We start from the raw sequence: 12,780 nt of genomic DNA, 5'->3' as shown, positions 1-12,780 counted from the left end.
CATTTCCCCCCAAAAAAAACTATTGTATTTTAAGTAAAAATTCTCTGAAATATTTTTCACATTACCTTAATGTATACCAGATTAAATATAAATGATGGATTTATTTGATAGCAAAGTTCTAAGTGTAAATAAAAAGATATTAAACATTAATTTAGTGGAAAATTGAAATGCACTTATCTTTTGGTGTTTGTCTTATTTTAAATGCAACTTTCTAGAAGACTTGGTTGCAAGTAAAAATGAGATTTTACCTCTGTGTCAAGTGTCTTGCAGTAACAACCCCTAGCAATTTCTGTTAGGTTTACCACTTTCTTTTTAACCTTTAAAGATCTACATAAAATGTCTCATGACAGCCATGTTACTTTACCCAACTCTGCATGTATTTATGCAATCACCAAAAAAGTTGGAGAATTCATGCCCACATTGACCTGTGAATAGCTAATACTGGACCCACCACACTGTGTGTTCCCCAGTGTTTCTGTTTGTTTGGACCTTGCCATCCCTGAATATTTTATTGGCATACTCTAGCTGAATATAAATAGTACTTTGGGTTCTGAAGTTGCATACTTGAAAGATAATTCAATATACTAAAGTGTGTGTCCCCACTAGAATGTCGATGCGGCCTGGGCTGCCAGATTCCTGGTTGCTCCAGAGCTCCAGAGGCTCTTCCCCAACAGAGGATGTGGCATAAGCCTGCCCACTCTTCCTGCACTACACTTCCCAGAGTAGCAAGAGTTAAAATGGTTTCACAGCAGATTCCAAGACTTCATTCATATTTGAGGCTATTCTGCATTAGCTTAAAGAATTCATTGAGAAACCCAGCCACAGTCTGGCACAGAGAAAGAAGACAGACTTAGTGCCATTATTGAAAGGGTGGGCTCTGGTGCCTTTAGGATGGTTTAATCCAAGGTGCAACTGGATGTTACCTGATTAGGAATTTATAAATAATATCTCTTTTCTAATATGACGAGATAGCTGTTACACAATAGATACATGTTTAGCTTTATAAAAAATGTCAATTTATGCCAGGTACAGTTGTGCATGCCTGTCATCCCAGCAGCTTAGGAGGCTGAGACAGGAGTATTTTGAGTTTAAAGCCAGCCCCAGCAATGGCGAGGTGCTAAGCAACTCAGTGAGACCCTGCCTCTAATAAAATACAAAATAGTGCTGGAGATGTGGCTCGGTAGTTGAGTGCCCCTGAGTTCAATTCCTGCCCCACCCCCCTCAAAAAAAAGACAGAAAAATACCAATTTACATTTTAAAAAGCTGTCTTTTGCTGTAGTAGTTTTTTCCCCCCTATTAAAAAGATGTTTTTAGAGGCAGTTTTAAACATTTTGCATTCCTGCAGACATTGTATAGTTCCAGGTGTCTTACAACTTTGAGGGCAGTCTTGGAATTTATTCATTCAGGAGAGTGTGTTCAGCCATCTCAGCATGGTTTATTGTGTGTTGCCCCAGTGACTACCAGTGTTAAGCACAGCTTCACATGCTCACTACCCTCCATCTTTCTGTGATAAAATATGTTGAAAATTTCACCCTTTGCTTGTTAAATTGGGTTGTTTCTTATTGTTGTAAAGGTTATTTAAAATCCAGGTATTATTTACCATATATTTTGCAAATATTTCCCCAGTTCAAATGCTATACCCTGTATTTTAACTTTCTTACATATCTTTTAAAGAAGTTTTTAATTTTGATAATCCCTAGCTTATTGCAATTTTTGTATTCTTTATTTAGAAAAGTCTTTGTCTAGCCCACAGAGTATTTCTCATATGTCATCTTCAATGAGATGGATATTTTAAATCTTTAATATTTATAATTCATTTTAAGTTAATTAGTAAAAGATTCAGGTGTTGAGGGTTTTTTGTTACTTTATTTTTTGTGTGGATGTTGAAATTTGGGGGAGTGGGTGCTGGGGGTTGAACCTAAGGTCCTTAACCACTGAACCACATCCCCTTCCCTTTTTTATATTTTATTTAGAAACAGGATCTCACTGAGTTGCTTAGGGCCTTGCAAGGTCACCCCTGGCTAATTTTGAACTTGTGATCCTTCTGCCTCAGCCTCCCATGCCACTGGGATTACAGGTGTATGCCATTGCTCCCAGCAGATGTTGTAATTTTTCAGAGTAATTTATTGAAAACTTTGAGTTGAAACTAAAAATTTGTTGAAAGTAAACTGACAATACATGTGTAGGGGCTATTTCTGTACTCTCTCCTTTGCTGTCTCTAACCTTTCAATACTATTTCAATACTTCCAATACTAATCAATACTATGCTTTTGATTGGTATGGCACTATAAGCAGTCTTAAAAATCAGACAGAATCTCTCAAATTTGTTGTTCTTTCCATAATTTATTAAGGATTCTTTTAGGTCCTTTGAATTTCCATGTGGATTTTAGAATTGGTTTATTGATTTATTTTCAAAAAGGAAAAAGAAAAAAAAAACTTAAGTCTCCAGTCCCCCCTGCACTGATTGTGTGAGCCAATAGAAAATCAGGGAGGATGGTAAATCATGGTATTGAGTCAATGGCACTCTGACAAAGGCCACAGGTTCAATGGGTCCCTCTCCACAAAACTGCACTCACTGAGGATGTCAGCTGTGAGTCTCTGGGCCCAACTTGTACTTCTGGGTTGACAGCTGTAATTTGGGGAATTTCCATGACCCCCTTAAATTTGATAACTTTGATAGAATGACTTATAGAACTCACTAAAAGTGCTTTTCTCTATTTATGATTCCAATTTTGTTTTAAAGGACAAAATGCAGAAATAGCCAAATGGAAAAAGACACATAGGGCAAGGTCTGGGACGGTCCCAGATGAGGAGACTCCGTGGCCTCTCCCCATGGATTCAGGGTGTGTCACAGCCTGGTTTACCAATACACTCAGCACCCACAACACGCAACCAAGCCTTCCCGTCCAGAGTTGACTGGGCCTCATTTATGGTCAAGATTAGTTAACCACATGACTGACCTCAGTCTCTTCTGGGCCCTCTTCCCTTCCCAAAGATCAGTCTGGTACAGTTTCAACCCTCTAATCACATGGTTGGCTTTTCTGGTGACCAGCCTCCATTCTTGTATTATGGGAGCCCACCATAAATCATCTTATTAGCATAAGAAAGACAAACCTCTGGAAGAGTCCTAAAAGTTTTGAAACCTTGAGCCAAAAAGAACCAGATATATTTCTTATCATACTTTACTTTCTATTTAACATGTTAAGATTTCCAATTGTTAAACCAACCTTACAGTTTACGTGTGTACACACATACATCAATTTAATTTACTGAAAATCTTTTTAAGAATTTTGTTGGCTTTTTTTGGCATTTACTTTCTTGTAGTGGCCTTTAGTTTTCTTTTAATATCATTAACTGGTTTTGTTATCCATGTAATAATTACTTCACAACATATTTGGAATGTATTCTATCCTTATTTCTTGGAAGAGTTTAATAGAATACAAATTATTTCTTCATGAAGTGTTTTATAGAATCCATTAGTGAAGCCATCTTGAAGTTTTTGATGGGGAGACTTACATTTACACATAGATTAGCTTTGCCTGTTATCTGGAAATATCAATCAAGTATCTAGCAGAGGAGTTTTTTCAGATTATCTATTTGTTTCTGAGTGAACCTGGTCATTGATATTTTTCAATCAATTAAAAAAATTATAGTTGTAGATGAACAGCATGCCTTTGTTTATTTTGTATGCAGTTTTAAGGATCCAACTAAGTGCCTTACATGTGCTAGGCAAGCACTCTGCCACTGAGCCCCAGCCCCTCGATCAATTTTTGTTCTCTTATTTTCAGTTTACTGAGGAAGAATTGCTTAGACACGTTATCCATTTATTTTTTATTTTAAAACAGGGTCTCACTGAGTTCAGGCCTCAATAAGTTGCAGGGCTGGCTTTGAACTTGCAATTCTTCTGCCTTGGCCTCCCGAACCACTGGGATTACAGGCATGTACCTCTGTACGGGCTGCCCCAGGTTACTGTGAAAATCAATTCTAGGTTCTAGTGCTAGGATGGAAAGCTCAGGCAGAGACCCAAACTCACTATATACTTGTCAGAAGCTGGCATCGGGGCTTGCCAAGGTAGAGAGAACACAGAACAAGAAACCAGAGATGTACACAAGGCCATTTCCAAATATTCAGCTAAGTACAGATCTGAATATGCATGTAATACCCCACAGAGGACAGCCAAAGAGCCAACAGAAAGGATCAGATCAGCAGAAAGGATCCTCTTAAGGCTTGGAGACCAGAGAACTCCTGATCCAACCAGTTTGAATGGAAATGTTCAAAAATTTTCATGAGGCATCAGGAAATAAAATTCTTCTGCCTTATTAGATGGGGAATAAAAATGCTTGGAATCAAGGCCTTAAAAGATCATATTGTTTCCAAGTAACTTAATGTAACAGAAAAAAAAAAAAAGAAGAGAAATACAAAAGTTTTCAATACCCAAAGAGGCAAAATTGAGTGTTCAATCAAAATTATACCATGTTAATTGTACCACATCAAACAAGGTAGATTTTAGGGCAAAGAATACTGCCATAGATAAGGAGGGCTGCAATGATAAAGAAGATAATTCATTAAGTGGACATAACAATAGGAAATATTTATTCACCAAATAAAACAGCATCAAAATACATGAAGAAAAAAATGATAGAACTGTACAAATAGGTAAATCTACTTTTACATTCAAATATAGAAACAATTATTTTCAAATAATTGATATAAACAATTCCCAAACACAGAAAATCAGTGAGGATACAGAAAACTTAGACAATCTTATTAGCTTCTTGACCTTTGACACGTACAGAACCCTTCGCCTAACAATAGTACAATACACAGACTTGTCAGGTGAATCTGCAAATCTTACAGATAGATAGTCATATTCTGGGCAATAAAGAAAGTTTCAATAAATGCAAATGATTCAAGTCATACGGTATGTGCTCTAAAATGGAATTAAATTATAAATTACCAGAAAAAAAACAAAGAAAAACATGAAATATTTGGAAACTAAATAATACATTTCTAAAAAGAGCCATATGTCAAAGTAGGAATTTACAAAGAAATTTTAAAAGATTTTAAACTTAATTAAAATAAAAACAATATATTAAGTTTCATGGGAGAGAAATAAAATAGTCCTTATGGGACAATGCTACCATTATGCATCTATATTAGAAAAAAAACAGCCAAGGGTGTCAAATGAAGGACCCCTTTCATATTAAAAAGTAGCAAAAAAGAAATGAAATCTAATAAAAGCTGAAGGTAATAATAAGGGTCAGACTGAAAGAGAAAAAAGAAATAGAAAATAGAGAAATTAATGAATCCATGTGCCTTAAGATCATAAAATTGATAAATCTCTATCAAAACTGATCAGAAATAAAACATACTGTGCAGACAACATCAGCATCACGACATGACCACATGTAGCATGACTACAGATTCTAGATACTGCTAGTAATAAGGGAATTTTGAACATTTTGACTACTTAAATAAAATTAACAAACTACTCCTTGCAAGACATAATCCATCAAAACTTGTTCTTGACAAGAAAGAAAGAGGAGGAGGAGGAGGAGAAGAAAACTACTAAGAAATCAATCTTATAGTTAAAAAACTTCCACACAAAACAAATTCCAGGCCCAGACAGCTTCGTTGGTGAATTCTACCAAAAACTTAAGGAAGAAATATCAATTTCACAAACTGTTTTGGATGATTAACTGGCTCCCAAATCATTCTGTAAAGCCAACATTATGCTGGAACCAAAGCCAAGCCCAGGCGTTAAAGAAAGTTAGGAACCGACATCCCTCACAACTGTGAATACGATACAATACCTAAACAAATCCACCGGTGTATAAAGAATAACACATCACTACCAAAAGGGTCTTCTCCTAGAAATGCAAGGTTGGCATCACACTGAAAACTCAATTAGATTCACCATTAAAAGACTAAAAATGCAGAGGGGGCTGGGCTCAGCAGTAGCACACTTGCCTGGCATGTGTGAGGCACTGGGTTTGATTCTCAGCACCACATATAAAATAAATAAAATAAAGGTCTACCAACAACTAAAAAACATATTTAAAAGACTAAAAATGTAAAATGAAAACAAAGCACAGATTGCAGTCACCAATATCCTAGGAATACCATCCCCCCCCACCCACACACACACACAAATCCCTACCTCCTTGTATTTACTCTGTCAGGCAGTCCCTTCCACCTTTACCAGGACTAGTCATTGCCACCTACAGAATGTGTTACAATCACGTGTTACAACCTGCGCCTCTAAAATGGAATTAAATTATAAATCAATAATGAGTCAGACACTGCAATTTGGGTCCTGGGTGAGTCTCTCCAAATGACTTGCTTTGGAAATATTTCTCCATATTGGAATACACTCACAGTATAAAAGAAAAAAAATAAATCTCTAACACACAAGACAACATGGATGAACACAAATAATCAGAATTAAAGAAGTCAGATACATCAGAGGACATATTGCATTAGTTCACATATATAAAATCTAGGAAATGCAAACAAACCTACAGTGACAGTAGATCAATGATCGCCTGAGGACAGGACAGGGAGAGAAATTATAAAGGGAATCAAGAAACTTTCGGCTGCCCAGGTGCAAATATGTATCAAAACTTATGAGACTGGGGGGCTGGGGTTGTAGCTCAGTGGTAGAGGGCTTGTCTAGCATGTGTGAGGCACTGGGTTTAATTCTCAGCACCACATATAAATAAAATTCTATTAACAACTAAAAAAATAAAATTAAATTAAAAAAACATGAGACTGCACACTATAATTATGCCCCATTTGTCGCAGAAAATATTTAGAATGATATCTCTGAGAGTGACCTTAGCCACAAGAGACAAAGGTGTGGGAGTCTTGAGAATTTCTGCAAACCCTCATAAAGCCAAAACGATAGAAACATTTGTGGAGACACTTTTATTTATCTATCTATCAATTTATTTTTGAGATGGGGATCCCATCATGCAACCCAGGCTTATCTTGAAATCTGAGTTCAAGTGATCCTCCTGCCTCAGCCTTCTGGGTAGCTGGGACTACAGGTATGGCACCACACCTGCTACTATGGATAGTTTCCATCCCTATAGTCGGCTGCCCTCTCCTAACTCCCTGTACCAACTGTGATCACACCTTTTCCATCCACGAAACACCAGAGGTATCTGTTTACCAAATGACCTATTTCAGGTCCAAAGGGTCAAGTTCTCTGCAAAAGGGCTGAGAAATATGAAATGTCCTTTGAGAACAGGGACCCAATTCAAGATGCTCCCAGACACAACAGAGATTGTCAAAATTCCCACTGCTTAGGGTAACTTTGGTCACATAAATACTCTTGGCATATAGATCCCAAGATCGGATCTGCAAAGATCAGTATTCTTTCCTAGGAGAGTGCAAGCAGCAATACATGTGAGGCCAACACTAGATGAGGGCTATTCTTTGCCATCCTCCTAGCATCCGAGACACCAACAGCTAGGGCTCTCACAAAATGTCTTCATCCCTTCATGCCAGTGGAATCTAATTCTGCTCCCAGACCAATCCACAAGTAAATCCCCAAGATTAAATATGATGTAGAAATTAAGACATCTGTTGCCAAGCCAGAACAATATGAGGCAGGCAATTTCAGTTTAAGTGTCTGAGAAGCTAGACCAATCCATCACAGATGCCACCTGAGACCAACCATGTCCATTTAGAAGGGAAACCTGTGCTGGCAATCAGCAGAATCCTACTGGCCCAAACCTGACCCAATCCAGGCTTAATCGAGTCAGGGGAGGGGCAGGAGAGAGAGGGAGTGCTCCACAGCCTTGGGCTACTCATGATCCCATGGAGGGACACAGAGGTGTGGCTTTCACACACACTGGAGTGCACAATACAAGGCTCTAAGTGCCAAAACAGTGCCTCCTCTCAGAGGCAATGCCAGAGATACAATTCTGGCAAGGGTTCTGGCAGGTCAGAAAATGCAACAAAGCCCCAGAAAGCTTCCAACACAGCTGGCATTCAGGATTTCCCCAGGATGGATGTCTGAATGTCTGAGGCTCAACCTCTGGCTGAGGGCTCTGCACAAGGGCTGCTTCCTAATCTGTTCTCAAGTACCAGTCATGCTGAACAGGACATGGCTGCAGCTACAAACTAAGGCCTTGCTCCAGTGTGGACTTTCCAGTGGCGGATGAGAGAAGCCCTTTGCCTGAAGGCCTTCCCACACTCACTGCACTTATATGGCCTTTCCCCAGTGTGAATCCTATGGTGCTGAACAAGTACATGTTTGTGACTAAAGGCTTTTCCACATTCATTGCACACGTATGGCTTTTCACCATTGTGAACCCTTTGGTGAGCAATAAGATCGGAGCTTTGGCTGAAGAACTTTCCACATGCAATGCATTCATAAGGCCTTGCTCCAGTGTGAACACTCCAATGTTTAATGAGCCTATACTTGTGACCAAAGTATTTTCCACATTCACTGCATTCATAAGGCCTTTCTCCAGTGTGTACACTCTCATGCTGAACAAGTGTGGATTTGTGGCTATAGGCTTTCCCACATTCACTGCATTTGTAAGGCCTCGCTCCAGTGTGGACTCTCTGGTGGACAATAAGGTTAGAGCTATGATTGAAAACCTTTCCACATATGCCACATTGATAAGGCATTTCTCCAGTGTGAATTCTCTGATGCTGAGCAAGTATGGGTTTGCGGCTGAAGGTTTTCCCACATTCACCACATGCATAAGGTCTTTCTCCAGTGTGGACTCTCTGGTGCTGAACAAGTGAGTCTTTGCGGCTGAAGGCTTTCCCACATTCACTGCATGTGTAATGCCTCTGTCCAGCAGGAATGGTCTCCTCATACCTGGTATTACCATGTGGATCCCACTCACTGTGAGGGTAATGGTGTGGGAAAATGCTTGAGCTGCTTGGGGAGTCTTTACAACTCTTCCTTGTCATAGAAAGCATCTCTGAGGGTTGGACAGGACAGTGGTTCACAAGAAAGGTACTGCCCTTGTCCCTTCTAGTGGGTTTCTCTTCACTGGGCTGCTTGTGGTGCTGGTGAAGGTTTGCCGTGAACCAGAACTGTTTCCCACATGCCACGCACATGTATGGTTTCTGCCCAGGGTGTGTGTCCTGGTGCTTGGCCACGTGTGAAATATCTTTCAAGAGTTGACCACACATCTCACAGAGGTGGGACTCCTGAGTAGAAAAGCCTCCCTTGGGAGTCCTGGTCTGTGATACTTCCTCTGTAAAAATGCTCTGCTTAGGTGCCTCCTCATCCCGTACTCCATGCCAACAGCCTAAAAGCAGAGAAATGCTGGTGAAGTACAAATTGACAAGTATTACGAGTACCCTCATTAAAAATGTGCATCAACGACAACTAAGATCATAAATCACAGGAGGTCAGGACAACAGGCCTGAAATTAGGTTCAGTAGAGGTCTGCTGTGCAGTAGCTGGTATCTGAAGATCATGGAATGGAGGAAGCCTTCATGGGAGAGGACACAAATGTGAGGAACAGCACAGGAAGATGATGTAGGGTCCCTAATTAAGTCTTTTACAATCAAATTTCCTTGGTTTCTTGGGACAGGTGAGAGTTGTACAGAAGGATCACGTTCACGCTCAAGACAATCAAAGTGCTACTGGGTATCTGTTGTTTAAGGACCGTGCAGGGCATGTTCACTGAGATCAGGCTAATGTTGAAGAGTATTGAGGAGGAAGCAATGGAGAGGAACAGCTGAGATGTAGAGGCAGAGACATGGAATGGCTAGAGACCAAAGATCAGAGAGTAAGACAAACGTGTAAATAGGAAAGTAGACAGAACTGAAGTATGGCCAGTGACCTTGGCACTAAAACAACTGTGGGCATAGAGAGGTTATGGAATGATTTAAACTCAGCTCTGACATCATAGATAAGTTCCCCAGCTTCCCCTCCCCAGGGTCACACTTACCTAGAATCTCTCTGGCAATGGCTGGAATTATGTCCACCCAGTCAGGTCCCCAGGGCTCACTGCCCAGCTCCAGTGAAGCAACTCTATGAAACATGGATGATGCGTGTCCTAAGGGTAAGACAGGACAGATAAATGGCCATCACTGGTCTAGGTGACCCACCCTACAGAGAAGAAAAGTAAATATTATAAAATAATTTCACAGTGGGGTCAACCCAGTGATCGTAGCAAGTAATAACCATACTGGTCATTGCAATTCCAGGCACTAGCCACAGGAAATGTCAGCTACAGGAAGGGGGCAAAATCTGAGGCCCAGAGATGTCAGGGAGAAGACAAGATGGATATATTCCACTGGCTGACTGTAGAACACGTGGCTCCTGGCTTTATCTCTGCAATCCTTTGGGATGGCAGGTTCTGGGACTCCTGAAAAGCAGGAGGCAGAAATGCACACAACCCAGGTCCAGCATCCAGAGCACCAGCTCCAGGGAACTGGGAAGGAGGTAGTACACCTGGCTGCCATGTAAGAAGGACATGGCTGCCCTGGGGAACAAGGAAAGGGAAGAGTCCAGTTCAGGACACTGGGGCGGGTATAAGGGCCTTACCCAGGGAGGCCATAAGAGCAAAGTTCTCCAGCATCACATCGCGGTACAGGTGCCTCTGAGCCTCATCAAGGAGTTCCCACTCTGCCTGGGAGAAGTACAGGAACACATCCTCAAAGTTCACCTGCCCCTGCCACGATGGGGAGAGCCAAGTCCATGAAGTGCCTCTCTTCCAAGGGGCCCCTTCCTGTCCTGACCACACGCTCCCACCACAGGAAACACCAGAACCAGGTGCCACTAGTGTCTTCCTCCTCGTGACCCTCCTGACCACCGAGCCTACCACAGCCCAGGCAACTGGGCTCTAGGCTTCACACACAGGGTCCACCTTCTGTCCGCTGATTCCCGTTAGGCCTGGACCAAGTATCCTGTACGACCGCACCGTCCCGGGGACCACACGGGAAGGGGGCTCAGGACAGCATCCCCACCGGGTAGGTCCCATAATTCTCCCAAGTTTACACAAACTGTGAGAGGCAGGAAATCCCCAAAGAGCCCCGAGGCTCTGCCTGCCCGCCTTCTGCCCACAGAGCGAGGGGGCTGTCCGCTCGGCCCCTCCGTTTCCACCCCCAGTCTTCCTCCGCCATCGCCCTCTGCTCTTCCCTGGGATGGACCCCTCTAACCCTCGGGGCGCCTCCCCCGTGGGAGCCTCCCCGAGCTCCCCTCAGCCCCCCAACACAGGCCCAGCGCCTCGCCCGCGCGCCGCTCCCTCCGCCCCGCACCTCCGAGCCTGGGCGGCGGCGGTCAAACCGGGGATGCACCCACCTGCGCCGGGTCCCTCGGCGCCGCCGCCGCCATCGGGCCGGGGGCTGGCCGGGTGACTAGGGCGGGGGCCGGGATCCGCCCTGCGGGGCCCCGCCCCGCGCCCGGGTCCCTCAGGCGGCGCCACCGCGGAGCCCGCGGCCCGCTCCGTTCAGGGAAGACAATGCCTCGGCTCCCGACTTCCCGTTCCTGTCACCACGGGTGTGACACGGCGTTCCTGAGACTGATCTACTAATCAAAAAGCCAACAAGATGTCTCCCGTGAAGGGAGTAGGAACTTCCGCCGAACCACTTCCGCCAGAGCGGGAACGCCCCTTCCTGGGTCTTGATTGACTCGGAGCTACTGAGGCTTCTGGGTAGTGTAGTTCTCATGGCTCTAGCGGTAGCTCGCGGCCGAGGGCCAAACCTTCGGAGTCGCAGCCCAGCTGTGCCAATAGCCGGGCCCGGAATCGGCGTCTGGAGTCTGTGTACTAGGCTGAGCTTTGCTTTTTCTGAAGAGCTGTTTCTGTTTTTGATGAGTGTAGTCTGTAACACATCACAGAAATACTTACCATTTCAGCCTCCTTATGCAGAAAATCCACATCTTAAAAAATATAAAAATGGACACACTCTGTTTTAGTCTGCTTTTTCACTGCTGTGACTAAAGAACCGGATGAGAACAAGTATAGAAGGAGAAAAGATTATTTGACAGCTCAAAGTTTCAGAGGTCTTAGTCCATTAAAGGCCCACTCCATTCTTCAGGGCTGGAGGTGAGAAGAAAATGCTGGTGGAAAATCATGGCAGAGGGAAGCAGCTCCACCTGCAGGTACTAATATCTGCCAGAAAGCCACGCCTGAATTCCCACCTCCTCTAGCCACACCCTACCACTTCAGTTAGTCCCTAGCAGGAGATTAATTCACTGATTAGGCTAAGGCTATAACCCAATTAGGTCTTCTCCAAACCTTCTTGCATTGTCTCACACGTGAGCTTTGGGGGATACCACATCTAAACCATAACACACTATCTGTGCTAATATCATTCAGACTTCTGCAGCTGGAAGCTAATAAATGTTATAGTGTTTTCTAATACATTTAACCTAAAGCTCTAGACCTAGTTTTCAGAGCCTCAACGTTTTGGATTAGGCACAAGACAGACAAGACTCCAGACACGGCACAGGAAACATGGAATAGCAATGTTTGAAGGCCCCGAAGATGTAGCTAACTCTTGTTCTGCGGTTACCTCATGCAGGTGGCCTTGGGCTCAATCCCTTTCCCTGAGATCCTCATTCTTTCTGTTGTTTTCTCATTTTCATACTTTTCCAGCTGTAGAAGTGTGAATGACATAAATTCCTGGACTGTGGATGTAGCTCAGTACCACAAACACAAAATATATTTCTCCTGTGTATAGTCAGTGATGGGTCAAACTTAGTAACACACTTTTTAAAATATATTTTATACTCCATACATCGGAATCTATTCAATCACTTTGAGTATTTAACAAGTATATAAAAAGATGGGCAATTTA

General features: G+C 42.6%; 1 protein-coding gene across 2 annotated transcripts; it reads right to left on the bottom strand.

The window, feature by feature from the left end:
* Nucleotides 1-4,570: 4,570 nt before the first annotated feature.
* Znf772 (zinc finger protein 772) lies at nucleotides 4,571-11,554 on the bottom strand. Of its 2 annotated transcripts, none has more exons than XM_046430990.2 (4): nucleotides 11,282-11,554; nucleotides 10,526-10,652; nucleotides 9,927-10,034; nucleotides 4,571-9,278 (listed from the first exon to the last, which is right to left on the bottom strand). In XM_046430990.2, exons 1-4 carry the CDS (start codon nucleotides 11,312-11,314, stop codon nucleotides 8,131-8,133), a joined length of 1,416 nt encoding a protein of 471 aa, XP_046286946.1. In that variant the 5' UTR covers nucleotides 11,315-11,554; the 3' UTR covers nucleotides 4,571-8,130. The 2 variants fall into 2 exon arrangements, with proteins under 2 accessions (XP_046286946.1, XP_046286947.1); XM_046430991.2 differs by having other exon boundaries at nucleotides 10,526-10,646.
* Between the last annotated feature and the right edge of the window lie 1,226 nt (nucleotides 11,555-12,780).

Source organism: Marmota monax, unplaced genomic scaffold (genome assembly GCF_021218885.2).
Source record: "Marmota monax isolate L192 unplaced genomic scaffold, Marmota_monax_Labrador192_F-V1.1 WCK01_AAM20220418_F8-fsc00215, whole genome shotgun sequence".
NCBI lineage: Eukaryota > Metazoa > Chordata > Mammalia > Rodentia > Sciuridae > Marmota > Marmota monax.
Note: the sequence above shows the minus strand (reverse complement) of the source record. Positions and strands in the feature narration are given on the sequence as shown.

Bases quoted from the DNA above. Each gene is read 5' to 3' on its own strand.
- Znf772 (XM_046430990.2), bottom strand. From the start codon at position 11,314: ATGGCGGCGGCGGCGCCGAGGGACCCGGCGCAG. The intron at 10,653-11,281 runs GTGGGTGCATCC...CCATCGTGGCAG, and splicing joins CGCCGAGGGACCCGGCGCAG to GGGCAGGTGAACTTTGAGGA. The intron at 9,279-9,926 runs GTAAGTGTGACC...CTCTGCTTTTAG, and splicing joins CATTGCCAGAGAGATTCTAG to GCTGTTGGCATGGAGTACGG.